Here is a 22,733-nt window from a genome sequence, read left to right as displayed (position 1 = left end):
CACGCCTGTAACCCAGCACTTTGGGAGGCTGAGGTGGGCGGATTGTTTGAGGTCAGGAGTTCGAGATCAGCCTGGCCAACATAGCGAAACCCCACCTCTACTAAAAATACAAAAATTAGCCAGGCTTGGTGGCGCACGCCTGTAATCCCAGCTACTGGGGAGACTGAGGCAGGAGAATCGCTTGAACCTGGGAGGCGGAGGTTGCATTCAGCCAAGATCGTGCCACTGCACTCCAGCCTGGGCGACAGAGCGAGACTCCATCTCAAAACAAACAAATAAATAAAATAAATAAATAAATAACATGTTCATTATAGTAAAGCTGGAAATTACAGAAAAGTGGGAAGGAAACCAAAGATTTTATTTAACTACCAAAGCCAGGCACTTGGGATATTTTATTTAATGGTTTTCCATATGGGATTTTTTTTTTTTTTTTTTTTTTTTTTGCAGGCACGAGGGTTTTTTTTGGTTCTCTGTAATATGGTTGGGAACTCAATATTAAGAAGTAGAGAATCCCAGCTACTCAGGAGGCTAAGGTGTGAGGATCACTTGAAGCCAGGAGTTCAAGATCAACCTGGGCTACGTAGAGAGACCCCGTTCCAAAAAAGATGTAAAGCTGGAAGGAAACTTGGGGTCAGCTGGACTGGCCGCCTTTGTTGACAAGGCAGGAAAGCCTGGCTCAGTACCGCCGAATGATTTGTCCAAGGTGAGCGGTGGCAGAGCTGGAACCAGAAGCTGTTAGATGTTTGCTGCCCCTTAAACTCCAGCAGCAAACCTCCCTCTGTCCCCGAAGACCATCTTCACAGGGCATGGTTAGTGCATAGTGGATCTAGGCTCCAGACTGAGGGTCTATCTGGGAAGGGCTTCTAGGAAACCCCCAGCTTCCTCGATAAAGGATGTGGCTCTGGTTACACCCCTCCCCCATTTCCAGATGGAAATTTAGCTAAAAAGTGAGGGCCACAGAGCCCAGCAAGGGGCGTGGTCCGTGCCTGTTCCCAAGGGCGGAGCCAGCCAGCAGGGTCACCCTGTTCCTTTAAGAGAAGGGGGAGCGCTAGCCCCTCTCAGCCATCCTGTCCTGTCTTCCATCCTGGCCAAATCCGAAAGGGAAAATGAAAGAGGGAGCAGGAGGCGCCGGTCCCAGCCACCTCCCAAGGTCCCTGGCTCAGCTCTGACACCCCAGTCCCGGCCCCAGGGTGAGTGGGGTTGGGTGGCGGTTTAGGGGCACCAGGGGCGTGTGGGGACCTGTGTAAGTGTGGGGTGGGGAGGCTCTTAGGAGATGTGGAGGCTGGAAGCACAGGAGGCCGGGGAGGAGGGAGAGGCCTGGCCTCGCATTCCCACCACGCTGGGGTAGGAGGGCAGGGACACCTCCGACAAAGGACCCTGTGACAGTTATGAAAGCGGAGTTGCCTCTGTACCAGCCCCCCACCCTGAGAGGAGTTCACTGCAGTAAAAATGGTGAGAGAAATGGTGGGCCAAGAAAGGAGTGGTCTCGCTGCCTCTGCCACTCCCACTCGTCCCAGGGGCACCAAATTGGGTCTAGAGGCTCGGGTTCGAGGCTCCACTCTTCCCACAGCATCCTTGACAGCTAAGGGCACCACTGGGTTTCCGCTTCCGAAACCAGGCAAGTCAGGGGCTGGCCCAGCTGATCTCCAAGATCCTTCCTAAGAATCTGGGATCTGGAGGATCCCAGGGTCGAACGGAGACGGCTCAGGGGGTGCGGCTAAAATGCAAATGGGGGATCCTCCCCAGCACCCATCGGCCCCAAAGAGAAGGGAACCCATAGCTGAGCGTCGCCTGCTCCCCTCGGGCCCTCCCATGGCCCTCCATTTCATACTGGTTTCATCGCTAAACGCGGGCCTCTCCTACCTCACGACTCACCCTGAAGTCAGAGAAGGTCCAACGGACCCCACCCCGATAGGCTTGGAAAGGGCGGGGGTCCCTGACCTGCCCCATCCCCTGACTCCCCGCCCCGCGTCCCCAGCGCCATGGGGGAGTGGGCGTTCCTGGGCTCGCTGCTGGACGCCGTGCAGCTGCAGTCGCCGCTCGTGGGCCGCCTCTGGCTGGTGGTCATGCTGATCTTCCGCATCCTGGTGCTGGCCACGGTGGGCGGCGCCGTGTTCGAGGACGAGCAAGAGGAGTTCGTGTGCAACACGCTGCAGCCGGGCTGTCGCCAGACCTGCTATGACCGCGCCTTCCCGGTCTCCCACTACCGTTTCTGGCTCTTCCACATCCTGCTGCTCTCAGCGCCCCCGGTGCTGTTCGTCGTCTACTCCATGCACCGGGCAGGCAAGGAGGCGGGCGGCGCTGAGGCGGCGGCGCAGTGCGCCCCCGGACTGCCCGAGGCCCAGTGCGCGCCGTGCGCCCTGCGCGCCCGCCGCGCGCGCCGCTGCTACCTGCTGAGCGTGGCGCTGCGCCTGCTGGCCGAGCTGACCTTCCTGGGAGGCCAGGCGCTGCTCTACGGCTTCCGCGTGGCCCCCCACTTCGCGTGCGCCGGTCCGCCCTGCCCGCACACGGTCGACTGCTTCGTGAGCCGGCCCACCGAGAAGACAGTCTTCGTGCTCTTCTACTTCGCGGTGGGGCTGCTATCCGCGCTGCTCAGCGTAGCCGAGCTGGGCCACCTGCTCTGGAAGGGCCGCCCGCGCGCCGGGGAGTGTGACAACCGCTGCAACCGAGCACACGAAGAGGCGCAGAAGCTGCTCCCGCCGCCGCCGCCGCCACCTCCGCCGCCGGCCCTGCCCTCCCGGCGCCCCGGCCCCGAGCCCTGCGACCCGCCCGCCTATGCGCACCGGGCGCCGGCCAGCCTCCGCGAGGGCGGCAGCGGCCGCGGCAAGGCGTCACCGGCCACCGGCCGCCGAGATCTGGCCATCTAGGGGCGGGCCCCGCCTCGCGTGGGCTGGACAGCGAGGGCTGGACCCCGCCACCTCCGCACGCACCGCAGAAGCCGGAAGCTGCTTCCACCAGAGCTGTCGCGGGACCTGCCCCGGCAGGAGACGCTTTGTGGGGACGGCCCGCGGGCTGCATCGCACTTGCCTCGTACTGCCTCCCAGTGGCTGCCGGCGGCACCTGGGGCAGGCCGGGCTGGGGGCGGAGAATGAACTCAGGCAGGTCCTGGATGCCACCACCCAAGTGGAAAGGAAGGAGACCAGGGCCCTGAGAGAGAGTGGATCCGAGGGGGAGAGCAGAGAGGAAGGTGGAGAGTGGTTGTTTTACTGGGGACAAAAACAACTGTGATGCCAGCATTCTCAGGCACTCTCTGTGTTCAGAGAGAGAGTGGTCCCCGTGTGGGCCCTCTGCGAGTGTGCATACACGGACACATAAGCACTGTGAGCTGTGTGCACGCGCACCTGTACACTCTGTGTGAGCGCTGTGCATGTGCGCGCATGTGTACACCCTGCGTGAGGCCCACTTGTGCACACAGACACACGTAACCCTCCCAGGTGAGCTGTGTGCACATGCACGCAGACACATGTATGCCCCGTGAGAGCTGTGTACTCACATCCTTGTGAGCTTTGTATGAGTGCATTGTGCACACACGCACATGTCCATTCTGCGTGGGCTGCGTGTGCACACCTGTACACAGAAACATCCTTGTGCGATGTGTGTGCATGTGTACATCCTGCGTGACCTCCGTGTGTGCACGCGTGTGTGCGTGATCTCTGATATGCACTGCGGTGGTGGCCAGGATCCGATGCCAGCAGCAGCCACAGTGGCTCCCTCCCCACCACCCTAACCCAGCCCACCTGCCAGGGCATCACAGGAGGTCTGTCCCCCCTCACATGAGACCCCGCCCAGGGAGGGAAGAGGAGGAGAGGCTCCGTTTTCCCGGGCAGGCCTCAATCCTCGGGAGCCTATGAGCACATCCTCACTGTACGCCTTGTGGCGAGGCGGGGGCTGGGCCCGTTCATGGAGGTGGGGTGGGGGTGGGCGGCGGGCCGGAGGGCAACCCAGTCGTGTGTTATGCCTCCCTCCTCCATCTTCATCCTCCCCGCCGCTACTGCTCCCCCAGGCTATAAACGGGAAAGTCCCTTCTGTCCTCAGGAGAAAGCTCCCAAAACACACGCGCTCCCGGCCCTGCCTTCCCTTCCAACCACCCCCTTCTTCCTACTTGCGGGCATTCGAAGAGCTGCTGCCTATGCAGCTCATCCCCCTCCTGTGTCTCCCCTCCCGTCTGCCCTCCCCCTTCACCAGCCAGTGGGCTGCTCTCCATAAGATCACCCAGGACCTAAGTGACAAATCCAGGGGCCGTCATCGGGCTGCACCTTGAGGGCCTCACCGCATCCTGCCTACTAGGCTGTGCGTTCCCCGCCGTCACCCCACCCTGTCCTTCTGAGTTCCTGGCGTCTTTCTCAGCTCTCCTGTGCCCCACACAGCAGTGGGAGGTCTTTCTGAATAACCCCCCTCCCCCCACTTAAACCCGGGGCTGAGGGCAGCACCCCTGCCCTCAGGGTGAGTCAAGTGCCTTCACAAAGCTTCCTTCTGAAGCCCTGCCCCTGTCAGGCCTCCCACCCCACAGCACCGGCTTCCAGGTGTGCTCAGAACCATAGGGATTTTCTGTTCTAACAAGCACCAGACCCGCTTGCTGCCAAGCATTTGAACGTGCTGTTCCTTTGCCCAGAGTAGCCGCTGCTTCCTGCAGCCTTCTCCTCCCCTAGCTAATGCCCACCCACCTATTGTTGTCACTTGGGAAGAAAACAGACACCTTCAAGGAGAGGGCTCCCCTGGTAGCCCCCACCCCAAGACAGAGCTGGATGCCCCTCCCTTCCCTAGGGAGAGCACTTCTCCTGCAGGGTGGCATTGCTGTCTCCCCTTCCATGGCACGTAGTATGTGCTCAGTAAATATGTGTTGGATGAGAAACTGAAGGTGTCCCCAGGCCTACACCACTGCCATGCCCGAACACTATCCATGCTATGGTGGGCACCATCTCTCTGATGACAGTTCTGTGTCCACAACCCAGACCCCTCCACACAAACCCAGATGGGGCTGTGCCACTGTTTTCCAGATGTATTCATTCAACAAATATTTGTAGGGTACCTGCTGTGTGTCAGGTGATGTTCAAGATCAGCATCATCCAATGGAAATAGCATGTGAGCCATGTATGTAGTTTCAAGTTTTTCATTAGCCACATTAAAAAAGTAAAAGGAAACAAGTGAAATTAATTCTAGTCATGTATTTTATTTAACCTAGTATATCCAAAATATTTTCATCTTAATGCCTCATTGATATTAAAAAGTATTAAGGAAATAGTTTACATTCTTTTTTTCATACTAAGTCTTCCAAATCTGCACCCACCTAGCCAATTCTTTCCTCTAGAGATTTAGCAATGAGCCGAGAGAGCGCCCCTGCACTCCAGCCTCGGCTACAGCGGGAGACTCCGTCTCAAAATAAATAAAATTAAATTAAAAAGAGATTTAGCTGAGAGGGCCACCTCTTCCAGAAAGGCTTCTGAGCCGTGCCCCAGGCCTGATTCAGTGCCTCTGCCCTGCACTCCCGTAGGCCTGTCAAGCCTGTTGCAGCTCTGCCCAGGTGGCATCCCGGTCACCTTCCTCTGGCTCAGTCTCCCTGCGGAGGATGGGCCCTGGCTCAGTGCAAAGCACATCAGCCCTGGAGGACCACACTCCACAGCAGTGGATCTCACCTGGGGGTGATTTTGCCCCCCAGGGAGACGTTTAGCAGTGTCTGGAGACATATTTGGTTGTTACAGCTGGGGTGGGGGAGAAGCATCACTAGGGTTTCATGGGCAGAAGGTTGGAGATGTTGCTTAGCATCCTACAATGCACAGGACAGCCCCCACAACCTGGCTCAGATCTTCACATTGGTGCTGAAGCTGAGCAACTCTGCTCGACAGCAGTGAACTGTCGACCACTGAGGACAACCCCAAGACCAGAGGTTCCCAACAGCAAAGGCACTACCCCAAGGGGCACTTTGTAAATGTGGGGGCCACTGCTTTGTTTTCACAATGATGGAGGACCCCGTTGGCATTTAGTGGGCAAGGGCTATGGACGTCAAGATATCCTCCTGAAATAAAAACCTGCTTGGCACAACTTTTTTGTTTTTATTTTTATTATTTGAGACAGGGTCTCCATCTGTTGCCCAGACTAGAGTGCAGTGGTGTTATCACGGCTCACTGGAGCCTCAGCCTCCAGGGATCCAGCAACTCTCCCACCTGAGCCCCCCGCCAAGTAGCTGAGACCACAGATGCACGCTACAAGGCTAGGCTAATTTTTGTATTTTTTTTGTAGAGGCAGGGTTTCACCACGTTGCCCAGGCTGGTCTTGAACTCCTGGACTCAAGTGATCGTTCAGCCTCTGCCTCCCAAAGTTCTGGGATTACAGGCGTGAGCCACCACGCCCGGCCTCAGGCAAAACTTTAGAATGTCCAGCTGGACATTGGCATAAGTGAAAACCCTAGGCCCAAACCCTGTTCTACATATAAAATATTAAGGGTTTTGAGGCCGGGCACGGTGGCTCACACCTGTAATCCCAGCACTTTGGGAGGCCGAGGCGGGCGGATCATGAGGTCAGGAGATCGAGACCATCCTGGCCAACACGGTGAAACCCCGTCTCTACTAAAAATACAAAAATTAGCCGGGCGTGGCGACTTGTGCCTGTAGTCCCAGCTGCTGGGGAGGCTGAGGCAGGAGAATGGCGAGAACCTGGGAGGCGGAGCTTGCAGTGAACCGAGATTGCGCCACTGCCCTCCAGCCTGGGTGACACAGCAAGACTCTGTCTCAAAAAAAAAAAGAAAAAAAGAAAAGAAAAAGAAAAAATCATTAAGGGTTTTGTTTGGGCTTTTTTTGCATAGTTTTATTATAGATCAAACATGCCGATTTTTATTCCAACATCCACCCATGCTCTTTAATGTTCCTGAGCTTCTTGTACAGAATGGCTTCCAACCTTCTTCTTTTAAATCCAAAGGTATTCATTCAAAAGAGGGGCAAGCATTAATGTATTGAAACACATAGCACTGCCCCTCAATTTATCCTTTATAATACGGTTGTGACAACATATTGATCTGTGAAATCACGTGTACAGGTACAGTATGTTAGATTTCATTTCAGACTCGTAAAGATGTTACAAAATATTTACTGGAGGAATAGCGCCTCGGTCCCCACGGTTGCCTCCAGCCTAGCGCGGCCGGTGAGTCAAGCAAGGCGCTGCCGCCACCTGGTGGTTAACGTAGAAATGGCAGGCAGCCTCTAGCAGAAGGAACCCTTTGCCTTACTCCCTCCCAGCTAGGCCCCCACACCACTTGGAGGCAGAGGGCTGAGCTCCTAAGCTTCCATCCCAATCCTGTGCTCTTGTTAAGTTTCTTTCTTCTTTCTTTCTTTCTCTCTTTCTTCCTTTCCTTTCCCTTTCCTTTCTCCTTCTTTCTTTCCTTCCTTCCTTCTTTCTTTTTCTTTCTTTCTTTCTTTTTTGAGACGGAGTCCTGCTCCGTCGCCCAGGCTGGAGTGCAATGGCGCGATCTCGACTCGCTGCAAGCTCCGGCTCCCAGGTTCAAGCGATTCTCTTGCCTCAGCCTCCCTGATAGCTGGGATTACAAGCGCCTGCCACCATGCCCAGCTAATTTTTTTGTATTTTTAGTAGAGACGGGGTTTCACCATGATGGCCAGGCTGGTTTTGAGCTCCTGACCTCAAGTGATCCGCCCACCTCAGCCTCCCAAAGTGCTGGAATTACAGGCGTGAGCCACTGCACCAGGCCTCTTGTTAGGTTTCTATGAGTCCCTGACCCCAGCTCCTGTGCCATCTGTCATTCCTGCTGTGATGGTGAAGGCTGGACCCAGCCTCTGGCTTCCCAAGGACCAGAAATGTCTAGGGGTGGGTCCGGCTTCCTCCCTCAGACTGGGGGTTCCCTGAAGGTGGGCACAGCTTTCCTCCTCTCCTCCCCCACTCCCAGACTGGGGCTCCTTGACATGTACAGTGTGGATCCCCAGACTGAGGGCTTCCCAAGGGGCAGGACTTTCTCCTTCTCAGTATCTCCAAAGACCCCAGAACAAGGTAAGCCTCAGAAGGCAGCTTGGAAGGGTGCCCTGGCCAGCCCCTTGGCCCCAGTGCTCATTCCTGCCCATCACAGGCCCAGAGCACATGATGAAACCCATCCCAAGCCCCCAGCCCAGACGCCAAGAGGGGGTGGAGGCAGCGAGGCTGGAGGCATGTGTAGAATAAATAGAACTTTATTCTTTATCCAGTAGATCTCAGTGGAAAGCCCAACAGTAACAGGTGCACCCACGGGCTCCAGGGGAAGGGGCCCCAACCCCTGGTGGAGGAGGTCAGGGCAGAGCCAGCTCCCCCAGCTGGGGGTGCAGGGGTGAGGGGAGACCCCCCTAGGCCCGTCCTGCGGGGTAAGGAGGGGGCACGGGGGTGGGACAGGTTGGGGGTGGGGGGCAGGCCAGGGAAATGGAGGAACTCAGGCCAAGTGTGTGTCGGCCCATCTACTGTCCAGTGTGTGTGTGTGTGTATGTGTGTGTGTACGTGCGCACGCGCATGTGTGTGGTGTCTGGGGGCCCTATGGGGGTGCTGGTGGCTGAGGCCGGGGGTGGGGGCAGCTCGAGCCCCTGGCCAGCCCCTTCACAGTGGGGGCTGGGGAGCCTAGATGATGTGGGCCCTGACGGGAGGCAGCTCTGCCAAGGAGCCAGGTCTGGGAAAACTCTGTGTCCCGGGGCCCCTGCTCTGCCCCTGCTCCATGCCTCATGGTGGGTGCAGGCAAGTGCCAAGGCCAGGAGCCTGTCCTTTCAGGGGTGCCCCACACCGTCCACACCCAGTGGTCAGGCAGAGGGAGAAAGGGGCTGGCGGCTTCTCCAGTGCGAGGGAGGGGAAGGCAGGCCTTGGAAAGTTAGTACTTCACAGTTTTAAAGAGAAAACTGAGGAGGAAAAGGCTGAGGAGGAGAACTGGGGGGCACAGGGACATGAAAGGAGAGTGGGGGCCCCTTCCGAGCCACTCCCTCCCCCGGACCCACCCCCTCCAGCTCTGGATCCAGCTCCCCCCAATACACAGCACAAATTCCTTCAGTATAAATGTGCTTAAAATGAAAATTCTTATTAAAAAAAAAATCAAAACAAAAAAATTAAAATAAAAACAAAACCAGCGAGAATTAATACCTGGGGTTGGTACGGCAGGGTATGTACAGGGGGAACTCCCGCCCCTGTCCCACCCCCTCTGTCACCAACCAAGGCAGGGGGGAGGTTGAGGTTCCCCAGCTGGGGAGCAATGGCTTGTGAGTTCTGAGGATGGGGGAGCCAAGTCCTGGCGTTTGCTGGTGATGAAGATGTGGTGAGCTGGGCAGAGGGGTGTCTTGATGAACACGAGGCCCCCAGGACCCATCCTGAGACCCAGGACCAGGGGCCTCACTCAGTTCCCGGCCTCGGCCTCTGATGTCAGCCCAGGCTGTGGGAGCAGGCAGTCCACTGAGGGCCCAGGCCTCTGTCCAAGGAGTCGCTGCCTCCTCCCTCCCCGTCCCCCAGGGAAGGTCCCCAGTACTGCCCAGGAGGACAGGTGGGGGCAGGGCTGGTGCGGGGTCACATGGTCGGTAGAAAGGCAGAGAAAAGCCGGGGCGGAGGGCGAGGGCTGTGTCCATATGGCGTGGGCGGTCACGGGGAGTGGGTGGCCGGGCTGCTTCTGTTGGAGCTGGGGCTGAGGCTGGGGCTACAGCTGCCTGGCGGGGGGGCCAGGCCACCCCCGTCCCGCCCCCCACCCCCCGGCTGTCCGCTCAGAGTGTCCAGGCCCTCTGAGTTCTCCAGCATTTCCTGGATGAGAGGCGGCATGGAGCCCGGGATCTCCATCTTCAACGTGATCACCCGCTCAGCCCCTGCAGGAAAGGAGGGGGCAGAGGTCAGCACGCTGGGCCAGCCCTCCCACCCCCAGCCCCAGCGAGCCTGGCTCGAGGTGGGAAGATCAATACCACTGAATTAGCATCTTTCTTGGGATTCAGTTCTTTGACACGAGCCAGCTCACTTAAGCCCCCAAGTCCAGAGGCTGGTGGCAATGGGGCAAAGTGGTCCCGAACTCTGGCTCCAGGGCCAGACTGCAGGCCTGGGCTTGACACCAAGCCCTTCCTTCCTCTATGCTGTGCGCTAGGGATTATCCTGACTCCTCTGTAAACACTAATGTTATCCCCGCCCCTCAGAAGGGAAACTGCAGCTCGGAGCTGTTAAGTGACCCACACAAGGACACACACCCACGTGTCTGGTTCCAGAGCCACGATCTGAACTACCACACAAAGGTGACACAGGCAGGCCACCTCGGCAAAGTGGAGTCACTAGGGGACCTCGGCCTAGACACAGATGGGGACAGGTGTCGTATTGTCCTGGCACAAAGACACGGGGTGCTGGCTTGGATATGGGGGCCTGGGCCAGGTGTCGGGGGCCGGCACCCCTCCAGGTCTGTGAGCCTCACCCTTGGCACTGATGCTTCGCAGGTCAGTGATCTTCATTAGCATCTTGGGGAACATGTGGGGGCGGCTGGGCCTCCGCTTCCGTACGTAGACCTTTAGCGCCTCCAGCAGCGGCTCCTGCAGCATGTCCACCCGGTCCGGCTGCTCCAGGTCCTGGCGGTCTGAGGAAGCAGAGCCACCCCGTGAGCAGCTGGGAACACAGCTGCACCCCCAGCCTCGGCCACCGGGAGGCGTGCCTGCCCAGGCCATGGAGGACGGCAGCTCGCAGGCACCTCAGGGCATGGGGTCTCTGCTGCTGCAGGGAACAGAGACCCTTAAAAGGGAGCAATGGGGGCTGAGGTTGAGGAGGTGCCCCAAACCCTCCCTGAGCCCAGTTCGTGGGATGGGACCCCAAATGGGCAGTGCCATCCCCAAGCGGGGAGAGGGTTCCCAGGCAGGCTCCCACTCCCACCTGTTATTCTGGAAACCAGATGAAATGGCGGAAATCACAACAATAAAACAGCAACTAACAAGCACTGGAGCTCGCTCTGGGCACCTGCACAGTATCTGTTACCACCGTAATCCTCCCATCAGCCTCATGAGCTAGAGACCGTTACTGCCCCCACTGTATAGAAACGGAGGCCCAGAGAAGTTCAGCAACCTGCTCAGGGTCATGCATCGGCCAGGAGGTGACCCTGGTTGGTCCGACCCTCAAACCCTCACTCTTAATCTCCCTAGAAGGGGTGTTGCCCGGAAATCGGGAACAGGAGTCCAGGCCCCACATGGCCCCCTTGCTGTGTAGTTGCAGACCAGACCCTGCCCTCTAGAGAGGCCTGACAGAGGCGGCCTGAAAGAGCTCCCTGGAAGAGACTCTGGGGCTGCACTCCCATCCCAGCCCAGCCCCCAGACCCAGGCCCCCTGCCCACCTCCGCAGATGAGGCAGATGGCGCTGAGCAACCCCGTCTCCGCATCATCCATCTCCAGGGGCAGCAGCTGGTTGGCGAAGGCAAAGACCAGGTCGGTGAGGGGGCCGAAGCCAGCGTTGTGCATCTGGGTCCGGTTCAGGGTCAGCCCGTCCGAGAAGGTCATGGTGTCCTGCTCGGGCGTGTACCGCGTGCAGATCCGCAGGATCTGGGTGCAGAGGATGCATGGGTTCAGGGACTGAACCCGAACCCACTCTGAGCACTCGGCACCAGCGCTCCCGGAGGACCACCTGGCAGGCGGCCAGAGCAATGCTGTCTGATAGAATTTTCTACAATGATGGAAAGGTTCTACGTCTGCACCATCCAATACCTCAGCCACCAGCCACATGCGTCTATTGAGTACTTGAAATGTTGCTAATGCAACTGAGGAACTGAATTGAGTTTAATTTTAATTAATTTAAATTTAAATAGTCACATGTGGCGAGCAGCTACTGTAATGGACAGTGCAGGTGCAGGTCATCCTGCCTGCATGCAGACAATGTAGAGGGGACCTAGAATTTCTAGGAGCTAAGGAACACTGGGCTGCTGCCTACAGCTCCCAGGATGAGGCACACAACAGGCGCTCAGTAAATGTGTATTGGCTTGAACTCTGTTGCAGGAACCCAGACCGTGCCTCCTGCATCCACGGCGTGGGGATGGAAGCCCCTGCAGGCAGCACAATCTAAACCTCCCACCCATCACCCGCCTCAACATTCAGAGGCACCCATGGAGAAATGACAGTCTGCTGGCTCATGCGGGAGGATCACCTGAGGTCAGGAGTTCGAGACCAGCCTGGCCAACATGGTGAAACCCCGTCTCTACAAAAATACAAAAATTAGCCGGGTGTGGTAGTGGGTGCCTGTAATCCCAGCTACTCAGGAGGCTGAGGCAGGAGAATCGCTTGAACCCGGGAGGCAGCAGTTGCAGGCTGCAGTGAGCCAAAATCATACTACTGCACTCCAGCCTGGGTGACAAGAGTGAAACTCCGTCTCAAAAAAGAAAAAAACAAAAGGAAATTACAGCCTCGTCAAATCCCAGGTTCCCCACCCTGGAGGTGACCAAGAGTTAACAGGTGGACTGAGCCCTTGTCAGGGACAGCAGGAAGGAGAGTGCTCCCTCCAGCCTAGGCTTTGGCAGTTCCCACCGCCTCTTCCTGCCCCCACCCCCTGCATCCAGCCTCCAGCCCAGTCTACCCTCGGGCTCGGCTCCGGCTCACCGAGTGCCCGGCAGTCCCGAGCTCAGCATGGCCTCGCAGCAGCAAGTCTTTCACTTCCTGCTCCTGAGTTAGGGCTACCTTCTCACCACCCCCTCTACAAACCCCTAGATGTCACCTCCTCTGAGACATCATCCTTCAGGCCCAAGCAGTCACAAGCCCTCCCCCAATCTCCAGGAAGCGTTGATCACAGTTTTGCAACTTCTGTTGACTTATCTCTTGCCTCACATGGAAGGTTTTCAAGAGAGAGGATGGTGGTGCATTCACTGCTGGGTTCCTGACACCCAGCTCGAACACTGGCCAGAGGATCCTAGGTGAGTCTTTTTAGTTTTTTGCAGAAATAAGGTCTCACTATGTTGCCCAGGGTGGTCTTGAACTTCCAGCCTCAAGTGATCCTCCTGCCTCGCTCGACCTCCCAAAGTGCTGGGATTACAGGTATGAGCCACTGCACCTGGCTCCTACGTGAATCTTTATTACTGGCTAAATGGATGGATGGCTGGGTGGCTGGATATGTGTATGGGTGAACAGGTGAGCTCCTGCACATCTGGCTGCTAGGTGGCTGAGTGGACAGGGAGACAAGTGGACAGGTGGACATATGGGGAGAGGAAGGGCAGACATTTGGGCGGTGGACATTTGGACAGGTTGATTGCAGACAGACATTTAGGAGGGTGGCTGTCTGGCTGGAAGGACATCTACCCAGGACACAGGGGCAGTGCCTGGGGGGCAGGGTGCAGACCCTCACCAGGATGTCCAGGCAGGCAGCCTTGAGGAGGGTGATCTGGTCGGCAATGGTGAGGGTGGTGAAGCCGGGCAGCTGCTTGGCGAACTCCACAGTCTTAATGATGCACTTGGTGGAGAGTTCACTGAACTTGTCCCAAAGGTCAATGTCCAGAGAGACACGTTGTTCTGAGCTGTTGTTCTGGGGGAGGAGGGAGAGTGAGGGCCTTCTTCTCCATGGCACCCCTTCTCGGCCTGGCTCCAGCCCCCACAGGCCTGCCCTCTACCCAGCCTTCACTTCCTGGGAGCTCCTTGGGAAGCAGCAGCAGGAGGAGGGGGAAGAGAGGGGAAGGGAAGGACGCAGAGATCCAGCCGGGGGGAGGAGGAAATGCCTGGCACAAGAAGGGGTGCCTGACAGGGGCCCGTCCTGGTCCTGTGGCCCTGGGCACATCCCACCCTTCAGGCTGGGGGAAAGCCATACCGTAGTGTATTTGCCCAGCTGGCAGAGGGCAGGGAAGGTTTCTTGGTGCGCTTTGCGCACCTTCTCAATGAGCTCCCCCACCTCCGGCGTCAGCGTGTAGCTCTCAGAGCACTCGGGCTTGGGCACCTCCTTCTTCTTCTTGTTTCGGTCGTTTCTCACAGCTGTGGAGGGCAGAGGGGGTTAGAGGGCAGCTGCAGGCTGCTCAGGGCCTCGTCCACCCCCAGCCTGACAGAGAGCTGCCAGCTGCTGAGGAGGTCACCCAGGCTTGTAAGCACGCACACACAGCACGCGTTCACGGGCAGGCAAGGCATTGGCACGCACTCCAGCCCTCCATGCCCACCCATCCCACACATCAAGTTCTGCCCCAGAAGCCCCATGAGCACAGCTGTGGCCCTGCACACCGCCCCCCCCCCCACCCGCAGCCAGCCGTGTGCTGTCCCCCACGCGTCTACTCCAGCTCACACTCCAGGCGACGGCGCCTCCCTCCTAGGTGCTCTGCCTCCTCTTTCCCCAGGAAGGTCCTTCTCCCGCCTCCACTCACCCAGCCCTCCCAGCTGCAGTCTCCCTGGGGGTCCCTTGGGACTGGCTCTGAGCAGCTCCTGGGGCAAGTGGGGAGTAGGGCTCCCCAGCCGGAGAGTGAGGGGCCTGGCGGGGAGAATCTCTTGGCCCATTAGCTGGGGAGCTGACAAATCACCAGGGGCGCTGAGCCGCACACACCACTCGGCTTTAAAGAAGCGATGGGGTCGTTACCAGCCGATTATCCAGACACACAATCACTCACAGGGCTGGTGGTGGTGGCTGCTGACACGGGAGGAAGGGATGGTGGGGGAGGGGCTCAGGGAGGGGGTAGCGAGGTGGGGGTAGCTGGCATAATTTGGAGATCACTCATGTCGATTCTGCAAATTCAATAAAGTGCAGGGGAGAGAAGGGAGAGGGAGAGGGAGAGCGGGGGGATAATTTGGGAAGAGAAAATTGCAGCTGTGACAAGACGTTTATCATTCGGAAGCTTTAATTCTATTGAAATGGCAGCTGCTCAGCTCCGGGGCACAGAGCAGCCGGGAGAGGGGGAGTTGGCCGTGGGAGGGAGAAGGGGAGTTGGCGGTGGGAGGGAGAGGGGGTCCCCTCCCTGGTCCTTCTGCCATGAAAAGAGCAGAAGGTGGCACAAACAGAGAGGAGGAGGTGACAGCCCTTAAGCGAAGGGTTCCAGGCTTGTGGGTCTCGAGTTGTCACCCACTCTTGCAGTGGGACCCACCACTTCCTGGGCTCAGGACAAGGCACCCCCAGCCTCCTGTGGCAGGACACTCCAGTCCCCTCCATTCCTGTCTGGGGCTCTTCGTGCAACAGTCAGAACCATCTCACCCATGCCCCCTCCCCACTACCCTCCCCACAAAGGGCTAGGGGGTCCTGCAGCCCCCTCCCCCATCCCATCCCCCAAGGCTCAGGCTCCATGGCAACGGCCACGCAGACAAGGAGGCGTCTGTCAGCGTCATTTATCTCTGACATCATCAATCACCGGTCACCACGGCAACACCCATGATTCAACACAAGAGGGTCTCCCTGTCCAGCCTTTCCCTCCCTCCCTCCATCAGGCCTCAGCTGAGCCAAAGTGGAAACCCCGTTTCCTCTGGGATCTGAGAAGTCCCAATTCTTTCTTCCAACTCTGGATCCCAGGCTTAACTAGACAATGGCTTTTGGATCCTTGTGCCAGCCCTTCCACCCCTCCATACACACATAAGTCCAGTCAAGCACCCCTCAGAATTCAAGCCCCTCCCCTAAGACTCACAATCAGAAGGGACTGACTATGCCTCTGAGCCCCACCCTAAAGCCAAGCAAGGCCTGGAAGAAAGCCATCCTGGAGCAAGCACACATGCACACATACGCAAGCACACACAGCCAGACATGCAGAAACAGGAACGGTTACACATACACGGTCCCGGAGCACAGACCTGCCCGTGGACACACAGCCAGCCAGACTCGCAAACAGGTCCTTGCAGCTACCCTCAAACCATCCTCAACCGTGAGCCCACACACCACGGCATGTGTGTTCATGGATGTGCACAAACATCCACAGAGCCCTGCTCCCTTGGTCTTTAGGAGCATCTGAGACCCCAGCTCAGGCGGGACTCGGCCCCTGCCCTATGGCACTCACACTCCTTGGACATGCCCACTTCGAAGCACTTCTGCAGTCGGCAGTACTGGCAGCGGTTCCGGGTCACCTTGTTGATGATGCAGTTCTTGTCCCGGTGACACGTGTACACCATGTTCTTCTGGATGCTGCGGCGGAAGAAGCCCTGGGTATGGAGAGGAGGGAGTCAGGTTGTCCACACCCACAGTGGGAGCAGTGCCTGGCTATGGTCTCAGTCTAGGGGAGGAGGGCCAGGCCAGCTGCTGCCCCCAAGCGTTTGCCCATCGCCTACCTGAGCAGGCCAGAAAAGCTGGGGAGAATGATTCACCTAAAAGGATCCTCCTCGGGAGAATCCCAGTACCTGCCTCAACACTGCAGGATGGCCAGAAGTCTTCCCCCAACCCACAGCACACACCTGACTCCTCCCTTCCAGGGAAAAGACCTCAGGGCTGCTGGTGAGTCAGAAATAGGAAGACATGGGGCTAACCGGGCAACAGCCAGGGATCTGGAACCCACACCCCTGAACTCAGAACACAGGAAAAGAAGACGAGCCCGAAGAGGCCAGGAGACAGATACACGGGCTGGCCAGAGAAATGGAGGCGAACACACACATGCACTCAGGAGCAAGGCAGAAAGACGCGAGTTCACCAAGACAGGTGTGCACCGACCCATCACGGACACAGACCCAGGCTGGCCAGGGGCTCCACATACAGGCTGACCAGAGGGACAGGCGGACAGAGGAAGAACAGACCAGGAACAACCAGACACGACAGGCAGACACACAGCCTGAGGCCTTGTGCTTTGCCCTTGACCTCCGTCCCACACCTGGGGATAGCTACTCCAGGCTGAAGAGCAGCCCAGAGCTTCAAGGCCCAAAGCTGTGCAGATTCTGAGCCCCAATCTCTGGAGGAAGAAATGCACACAGAGGCTCAGGCCCCGGGGAAAGGAGGAGAAGCCGGGCGCAAGGCTGCTAAGGACCGGGTATACCTGCACCCTGGCACCTAACATGAGGGTGGGGAAATCCAGCCAGACACTGGGGAGCCCACAGCCCGGGCACCTGAAGCGGAAGCTAAGGCAGGGTGCCTGCTCCTAACTGCCTCTTGCCAGGCTGCCATGGTGAGGTTCAGGCAGGGCCGCCGGGGGAGGCCTCCTGGGTCCCTAGCCAAGAGCCAGTCGGCAGCCAGCTCACCATGGCAACCTGGGCAGCGGTGGCAGAGCAGGCGTACACGCTGCCAGCTGGAGGATGGAGACAGGGAAAGGAGCTGAGGCAGGAGGGGACCTCTGGTTTGAGGGAGCCCTGCACATTTATGGGGGAGGACCTGTGGGGGACCTGTGGTAGGTGTCCCTGCTTGCTGCCAACTTCCACAGAGAAAGAAGAGCAGCAACTTCGGGGACACCCCCCAACTGCACACTCCCAGGACACGGAAGTGGGGACATCCCATTGGCCTCATCAAGCTGTCCTTCCCAATGACCCCTTCAACTCACCTTGCAGCCCTCACAGGCGCTGACCCCATAGTGGTAGCCTGAGGACTTGTCCTGACAGACAAAGCAAGGCTTGTAGATGCGGGGTAGAGGGGGCGGCGAGGGAGGGCTGGGCACTATCTCTTCAGAACTGCTGCTCTGGGTCTCAATGGCTAGAGAGAGAAGAGGGGAGGGGCAGTTAGAGACCTAGGTCACCATCCTTAGTACCAAGCTCCACCCTGCCTCACCGTCCCTCCTAAGAGCCTCTCCCAGCCTCACCACTGCTGGCAGCATTCAAGTCTTAAGAAAACTGGGACTCCCCAGCCAGACTCGGGGAAGGAGGCTGCCAATGAAGCCTCCAGCGCCCCATCACTCCTCCGGACTCCTAGGACCCCCACCTTCAAAACCACAAAGATACAATGATAAACCATCACATTTGTATGTGTGCCGTGACTGTGCTTGGGGAGTAGGGGTGGGGGGTCACCCTGATTCTAAAGCTCTTGCCCCTGGGCGGCCTGGCCCCATTCTCCCCCCGAGTTAGGAAGGAGTTAAGGCTTGAAGAGGAGGGAGGGAAGAGGACATAAGCTGGGGGCAGAGGAAACTGGGGTCAACAGGATATTCAAAGCCGGCCACTCCCCCGCCCCCTCTGCTTCCGCTCCCCCCTCCACCCCATTCTGCCAGCAGCCACAGCCCCTCCTCCACCCAAACAATCCCAGGGCCAGGGACCCAAGGCAGGGGGTGCAAAGAAAAGTCACAAATGCTGGGCACAGTAGGAGGTGTCTCCCTGAGATAGGCAGGGAGACACCCTGAATACAGGAAGAAGAGTCCCCAGGGCCCCAAAAGCCCATCATTCTGGGTACCCCCCATCTGAGGAGAGATGGCATGACAAAAGGGGTCTGTTCCCATCAATGCTCTGTCTGTCTGGCCTCAATACTATGTCCGGGTTACTAACCCCTCCCCTTCTGTTATTCAGCTCCAAGAGGGCAGCCAGGAAGGGTGACCCAGACAGCAGGGGCAGCCCTCACTGGCCAAATCCTCCCCAGTGTCTGGCTCCATGCCCATCACTGTAGGCAGAACAGGGCTGGGTTGGGTAGGGGCTATCCATGTCCAAAGCCTGGGCAGCTAAGGGTGTTGGGTGCAAGATAAGAACTATGACCAAGACAATCCCAGATTCCCAAGGGGCCACCAGGCATCGTCCTGAGGCCCCTACCACATTCAAGTGCTCTTGTCCAGGGCCAAGGATGGATGAGGATGCCTCCCTAAGAAGACAGATCCCTGCCTCCTCCCATATTTCACAATCCTACCTAGCCCTACCCCAAACTCCGGCACATGAGACTGGCTGGCATTTAAAGGTGCCCACAGCTCCTGGCCCAAGCACCTTACAGACATGAGTCACATAGCCCCAAATCACATGGCCCTAAAATTGGGGCACAGAGGAAGGAAGCATGGGAACACCAGGGGCTGACTATGTGCTACCACCCTCCCCCCTTACCTGCAGACACAGTGGGGGCTGCTAGGTGGCTGATGACACGGAACTAGGCCAACAACCTTGGCAGGGCTTTCCTGGCTCTTAGTAGTGCCTGGGCACCACTCCCCTGGCCAGCCTGGCTGACCAGTACTGCTATGGCCCCCCATCCCCTTCCCTGCCCCGAGACCAGCCTGCAGCAACGGGACAGTTGATGCCCACACCGTCCCCGGCCCAGCAGATTCTCTCCAGACCTCCCCCCGCCGTCTGCTCCTCACTCCAACACCAACTGCCCTGGCCTGGTTTTCTCCCACCTCATTCTCCCCAGGCCAGACAAGCAAATCAGACAGGCTGAGAGGCCTGAGAACAGCTGCTGGGGGGGCGGGGTTGGGGGGCCTGGGTGAGGCCAGGAGGCAGAGGGGGTGAGCCACAAAGGAGCCCTTTGTTGTGCTAACTTTTTCCAAGACGTAAAAGCAGTAACAATAGACAATCCAGACTGGTGGGGGGAGGGGAGATCAAGGGCAAGGGGGTATGTGGAGGGTTGGGGGGGACCATGGCCTAGAATCTTGGTCAGCATTCCGACAAACAGAGGAAGAAGGCACTGACCTCCCCACCCCTCCTAATCCACCGTTTGCCCTGGGCCCCGCCTCTCCCAAGGCCCCACTTCTAAAATGAACCAGACTGGAGAGGGAAAAAGGACTAAGGGAGCTTTGGGGTACAGAGCGGGATGTCACTAGAGGACCTAGGGTATGGGGAGTCATGGGGGATACCAGGATGAGGGGTAAACAGCTCTAAGGCCTGGGACAGACTAGAGGGCAAAGAGCCATAAAAACATGGAGCTAAAGCAAAGTCCAACAGAGGGTGTTTACGGAACTGAGAGAATGTGCTTTTTTAAATTATTTTTTGGCAGAATGGGAGAGATGACCAGAGGCCAGGACTACAGTTTAGGCTGGGCAAGGCCTCCTTTTAGCCCACCTAACGGCAGCTTGACTGCCTTGGAGGCTGTAACATAGCCTGCCCCCTACCTCCAGCACATCCCCACCTGTCACCCAGGTAACCCAGCTCTGAGGTTTCCCTGCTCTGCCCTTTGAACCCAGAGCTCGAGGCCCCACCTCCCCAGGCCTCCAGCCAGCAGTCCAAGGAGGTGAGGTACAAGGACCAAGGCGGAGGTGTGGGGAACTCCAGAATCCTCACAGCCTCTGCAAGAGTTAGGACACGGCCATAACTCCCTGCACACACAGGTGGAGGCGGGAGGAACACCAATGGGGGAGGGATTGCCCGGGCCTGGCCCCTGCCTGCTAACCTCCCTCCCCAGAGGCCCAGCCCACCAATCTCTCCTCTTCCTGCAGAAGGACTCAGGCTAGAGAAGGACCACACCTTCTCAGCTCAAAGTTCCAGCGCCCAACAGAGGACTGGAACTGACCCAGGAAGCCAGGCGTCCCCTCCCGCCGACGCTGCCAGGCTGCCCCTCTCTCGCTCCCCATCCTGGTAGGGCGGGCGGCGCAGAGCGCTCCACTCCGGATTCCCCACGCCCCCGAGCCGTTCGCAGGCTCGCACAAGGGGCCGGTTTCCTGGAGGAGATCAGCAGGAAATCAGCCGGGCCCCCGGCCAGCGGCTCCCCTCCCAATCCAGCTGGCGCCCGCTCCTCCGCAGCTCCCCTCGCAGCCCCTGGGGACGGTTGGGGAGGGGGCGTAGGGCCCTCTGTACCGCCCTTCCTCCTCCCGGGGAGAGGCGGGGGTAGCTCTGGGTGTACTGCGGCAGCGGAAGAAGGCCCCTAGCCCAGCGGCCGCCTGATAAGCATCTCCCCCTCCCCCAACTACGGGCATCCACGTGCTTCACATTCTTGGACGTCTGGGAGCGGGCGGAGGTGTGAGTGGCGGAGATTGGTGGGAGACAGATGGGGAGCCACATCCTGTGCACCCCCCTTGTCCTCTAATGCACCGAAATGAGGGCTCTGGGGAGGGAGGCAAGGTCCCTAGGGCCCTGCAGAACCCAGGAGGCCACCTCCTCCCACAGCCAACCTGCTCTTCCCACCTTCAGTGGCAGTAAAGGGGAGAGTGGAGAATTCCCCAAGAGGGGGCTGGAGGCGGCTCCAGTCACCAGCGGACTTCCACACACCCAAGGGGTCCCTTCCAAGGTGGTGGCATTGGCCCCACATATTCTAGACTGAGTCTAGTTGCCACCCTCAGACTCCGGGTCCTTCCCGTGCCTCAAGGCAAGCCCCCAACCCCCATCACTCCCAACCTCACAGCCTCAGGACCCGAGTCCATTGATACCTCAACTCACTTCACTTATATGCACACCCACGCTCAGACTACGGGAACTGGAAGCCCAGGCCTCTAGGTTTACTACCCCACCCCAGAATGGGTGTGGGGACAGGTCTCCACTTCCCCATGTCCAGTGGTTTAGGGGAAGGGCTCACCAATACACTGCCTGTCCTACTCTCTGTGATCCTCCTCCCTCTCCAGTTCTGGGCCAGGAAGAGCTGAGCTGTCCCCATTGGCTAAGAAGAGACAGGGGCTGGAGACCAAGGTCTCAGATCCCAGCTTCTCTCCAGCCCTCTGGAGAAGGTGGCCAAGGCAGTGGAAGGGGTCACTCTGGCAGCCCTGCTCCAACTATCCCCCTAGGGGAGGGGGGTCTTGCTCCAGCACTGGGAGAACGAGAAAAAGGGTCCTAGAGTCATCCTCTCACTCTCTCTTCTTCCAACGTCAACGGTGATACCTTCCCTCTTGGGTCTACAGTCACACAGCAGATTCGGCCCTGGAGGGAAAAGGTCAGGGGCAGGACAATAGGAAAAGCTGGGATAGAAGTGGCTCTGGGAAGGCAGAGGTGGGCTGTCTGTCCATCTCAGGTCTCTCTTCTCCCAGCAAGAGGGGTGGGGTAAGTCCTTTGCCCTTCAACCTTCTCCAATCTGCCAGGGCCCTGGCAGGCAGGAGGGAGGCAGCAGGTCCGGGAAGGTGGGAGATCCACCAGGGAAGAGCTTCCCCTCCAGCAAAGAGCCCAAAGCCCAGGAGGGGAAAAAACCTGAGCCATCTAACAATAACCCCCTTGCGCCTGCTCCCGCCCACCCAGTGTACACTGCCTCACAGCTGCGCAGGAAAATGCCCAGGTGTACACCCTGGTGCTCCGAGCTCCTGAGTGTGCACAGAGCCCTTCCTCCCAGAGGAGCTTGCACCCAGGCAGGGGGCAACAAGGAGAGAAAGAAGGTGACCAGGCTGCCAGGATGCTAGGATTCTCATCAGTGCCTCTCTTAGGAAGGCACAGCCCAGGACCTGGCCCTATCCCCAAGTGAAGTCAGGGTAACAAAAGGACTCGGTGGCGGAGGTGGGAAGCGATGCAGTCCTCATTTCCAGAGCAGCCCCAGACCCACAAAAACAAACTCATTCCCCAGAGAACAAACCAGATTAGGATTAGGGGGAGAGGGATTCTTCTCACCAGAGCAGCTTCTCCCCTCCACTCCTGGGGATGAAAGCCTCAAAGATGACAGCCAAGTGTCTGGGGTCAGGACAACACCCCCATAAGGACCCAGTGTTCCTTGCCAAGATGGAAGGTTAGGATGGCAGACGGGTGTCTGATGAAGTTGCCCCTTTCGGCCACACCCCACTGTCAATACCAAAGACACAGTGCTCCCCTGACACCCACTCTAATGACGCAAGAGCAAGGGCTGGGGGCAGCAGCTGTGGAACAGGAAGGGGCTCTCCCTCGGGCTTTGGCAAGTGGGATCTGGGGGGGCCTTCCCCCGGGAGCAGACAAACCCACACAGACAGGACCTTTACCCCACCCTCCAGCCTGCTGTGAAGCTGTTGGATTCCAGGCAAGAAGATATAAACTGGGGGCAAGGGGCTTGGGCTTCATTTCTCCTGGAAGAAGTGAAACAAGAGATGAAGGAATGTTTCTTGAAAGAAGGAACCCTCAAAGTTCCTCAGCCCTAATCTAACAGAAATT

At 58.3% G+C, this 22,733-nt stretch overlaps 2 protein-coding genes across 8 annotated transcripts in view; one reads left to right on the top strand and one right to left on the bottom strand.

Moving 5' to 3' along the window:
* Window positions 1-378: 378 nt before the first annotated feature.
* On the top strand, window positions 379-5,144 carry GJD3 (gap junction protein delta 3). Its single transcript, XM_002827601.6, has one exon. The coding sequence runs from the start codon at window positions 1,983-1,985 to the stop codon at window positions 2,865-2,867; it is 885 nt and encodes a 294-aa protein (XP_002827647.1). The 5' UTR covers window positions 379-1,982; the 3' UTR covers window positions 2,868-5,144.
* Window positions 5,145-8,152: 3,008 nt separating this feature from the next.
* The window catches only part of RARA (retinoic acid receptor alpha), a 48,609-nt gene continuing 34,028 nt past the window's right edge, over window positions 8,153-22,733 (bottom strand). For 5 of the 7 annotated variants that reach the window (XM_024234701.3, XM_024234700.3, XM_054546305.2 and 2 more), the window contains 7 exons: window positions 17,348-17,496; window positions 15,887-16,028; window positions 13,738-13,898; window positions 13,282-13,458; window positions 11,291-11,495; window positions 10,388-10,546; window positions 8,153-9,800 (listed from right to left, as the gene is read on the bottom strand). In XM_024234701.3, coding sequence (XP_024090469.1) covers window positions 9,583-9,800; window positions 10,388-10,546; window positions 11,291-11,495; window positions 13,282-13,458; window positions 13,738-13,898; window positions 15,887-16,028; window positions 17,348-17,496 — 1,211 coding nt within the window. In that variant the 3' untranslated portion in view covers window positions 8,153-9,582. Of the gene's footprint in view, window positions 9,801-10,387; window positions 10,547-11,290; window positions 11,496-13,281; window positions 13,459-13,737; window positions 13,899-15,886; window positions 16,029-17,347; window positions 17,497-17,602; window positions 17,722-18,815; window positions 18,954-22,733 lie in introns of those variants that run through there. The other 2 variants (XM_054546307.2, XM_054546306.2) reach the window with 2 other exon arrangements.

Source organism: Pongo abelii, chromosome 19 (genome assembly GCF_028885655.2).
Source record: "Pongo abelii isolate AG06213 chromosome 19, NHGRI_mPonAbe1-v2.0_pri, whole genome shotgun sequence".
In the NCBI taxonomy this organism is placed as follows: domain Eukaryota; kingdom Metazoa; phylum Chordata; class Mammalia; order Primates; family Hominidae; genus Pongo; species Pongo abelii.
This window is presented reverse-complemented; position numbering and strand designations above follow the sequence as displayed.

Bases quoted from the DNA above. Each gene is read 5' to 3' on its own strand.
- GJD3 (XM_002827601.6), top strand. From the start codon at position 1,983: ATGGGGGAGTGGGCGTTCCTGGGCTCGCTGCTGGACGCCGTGCAGCTG.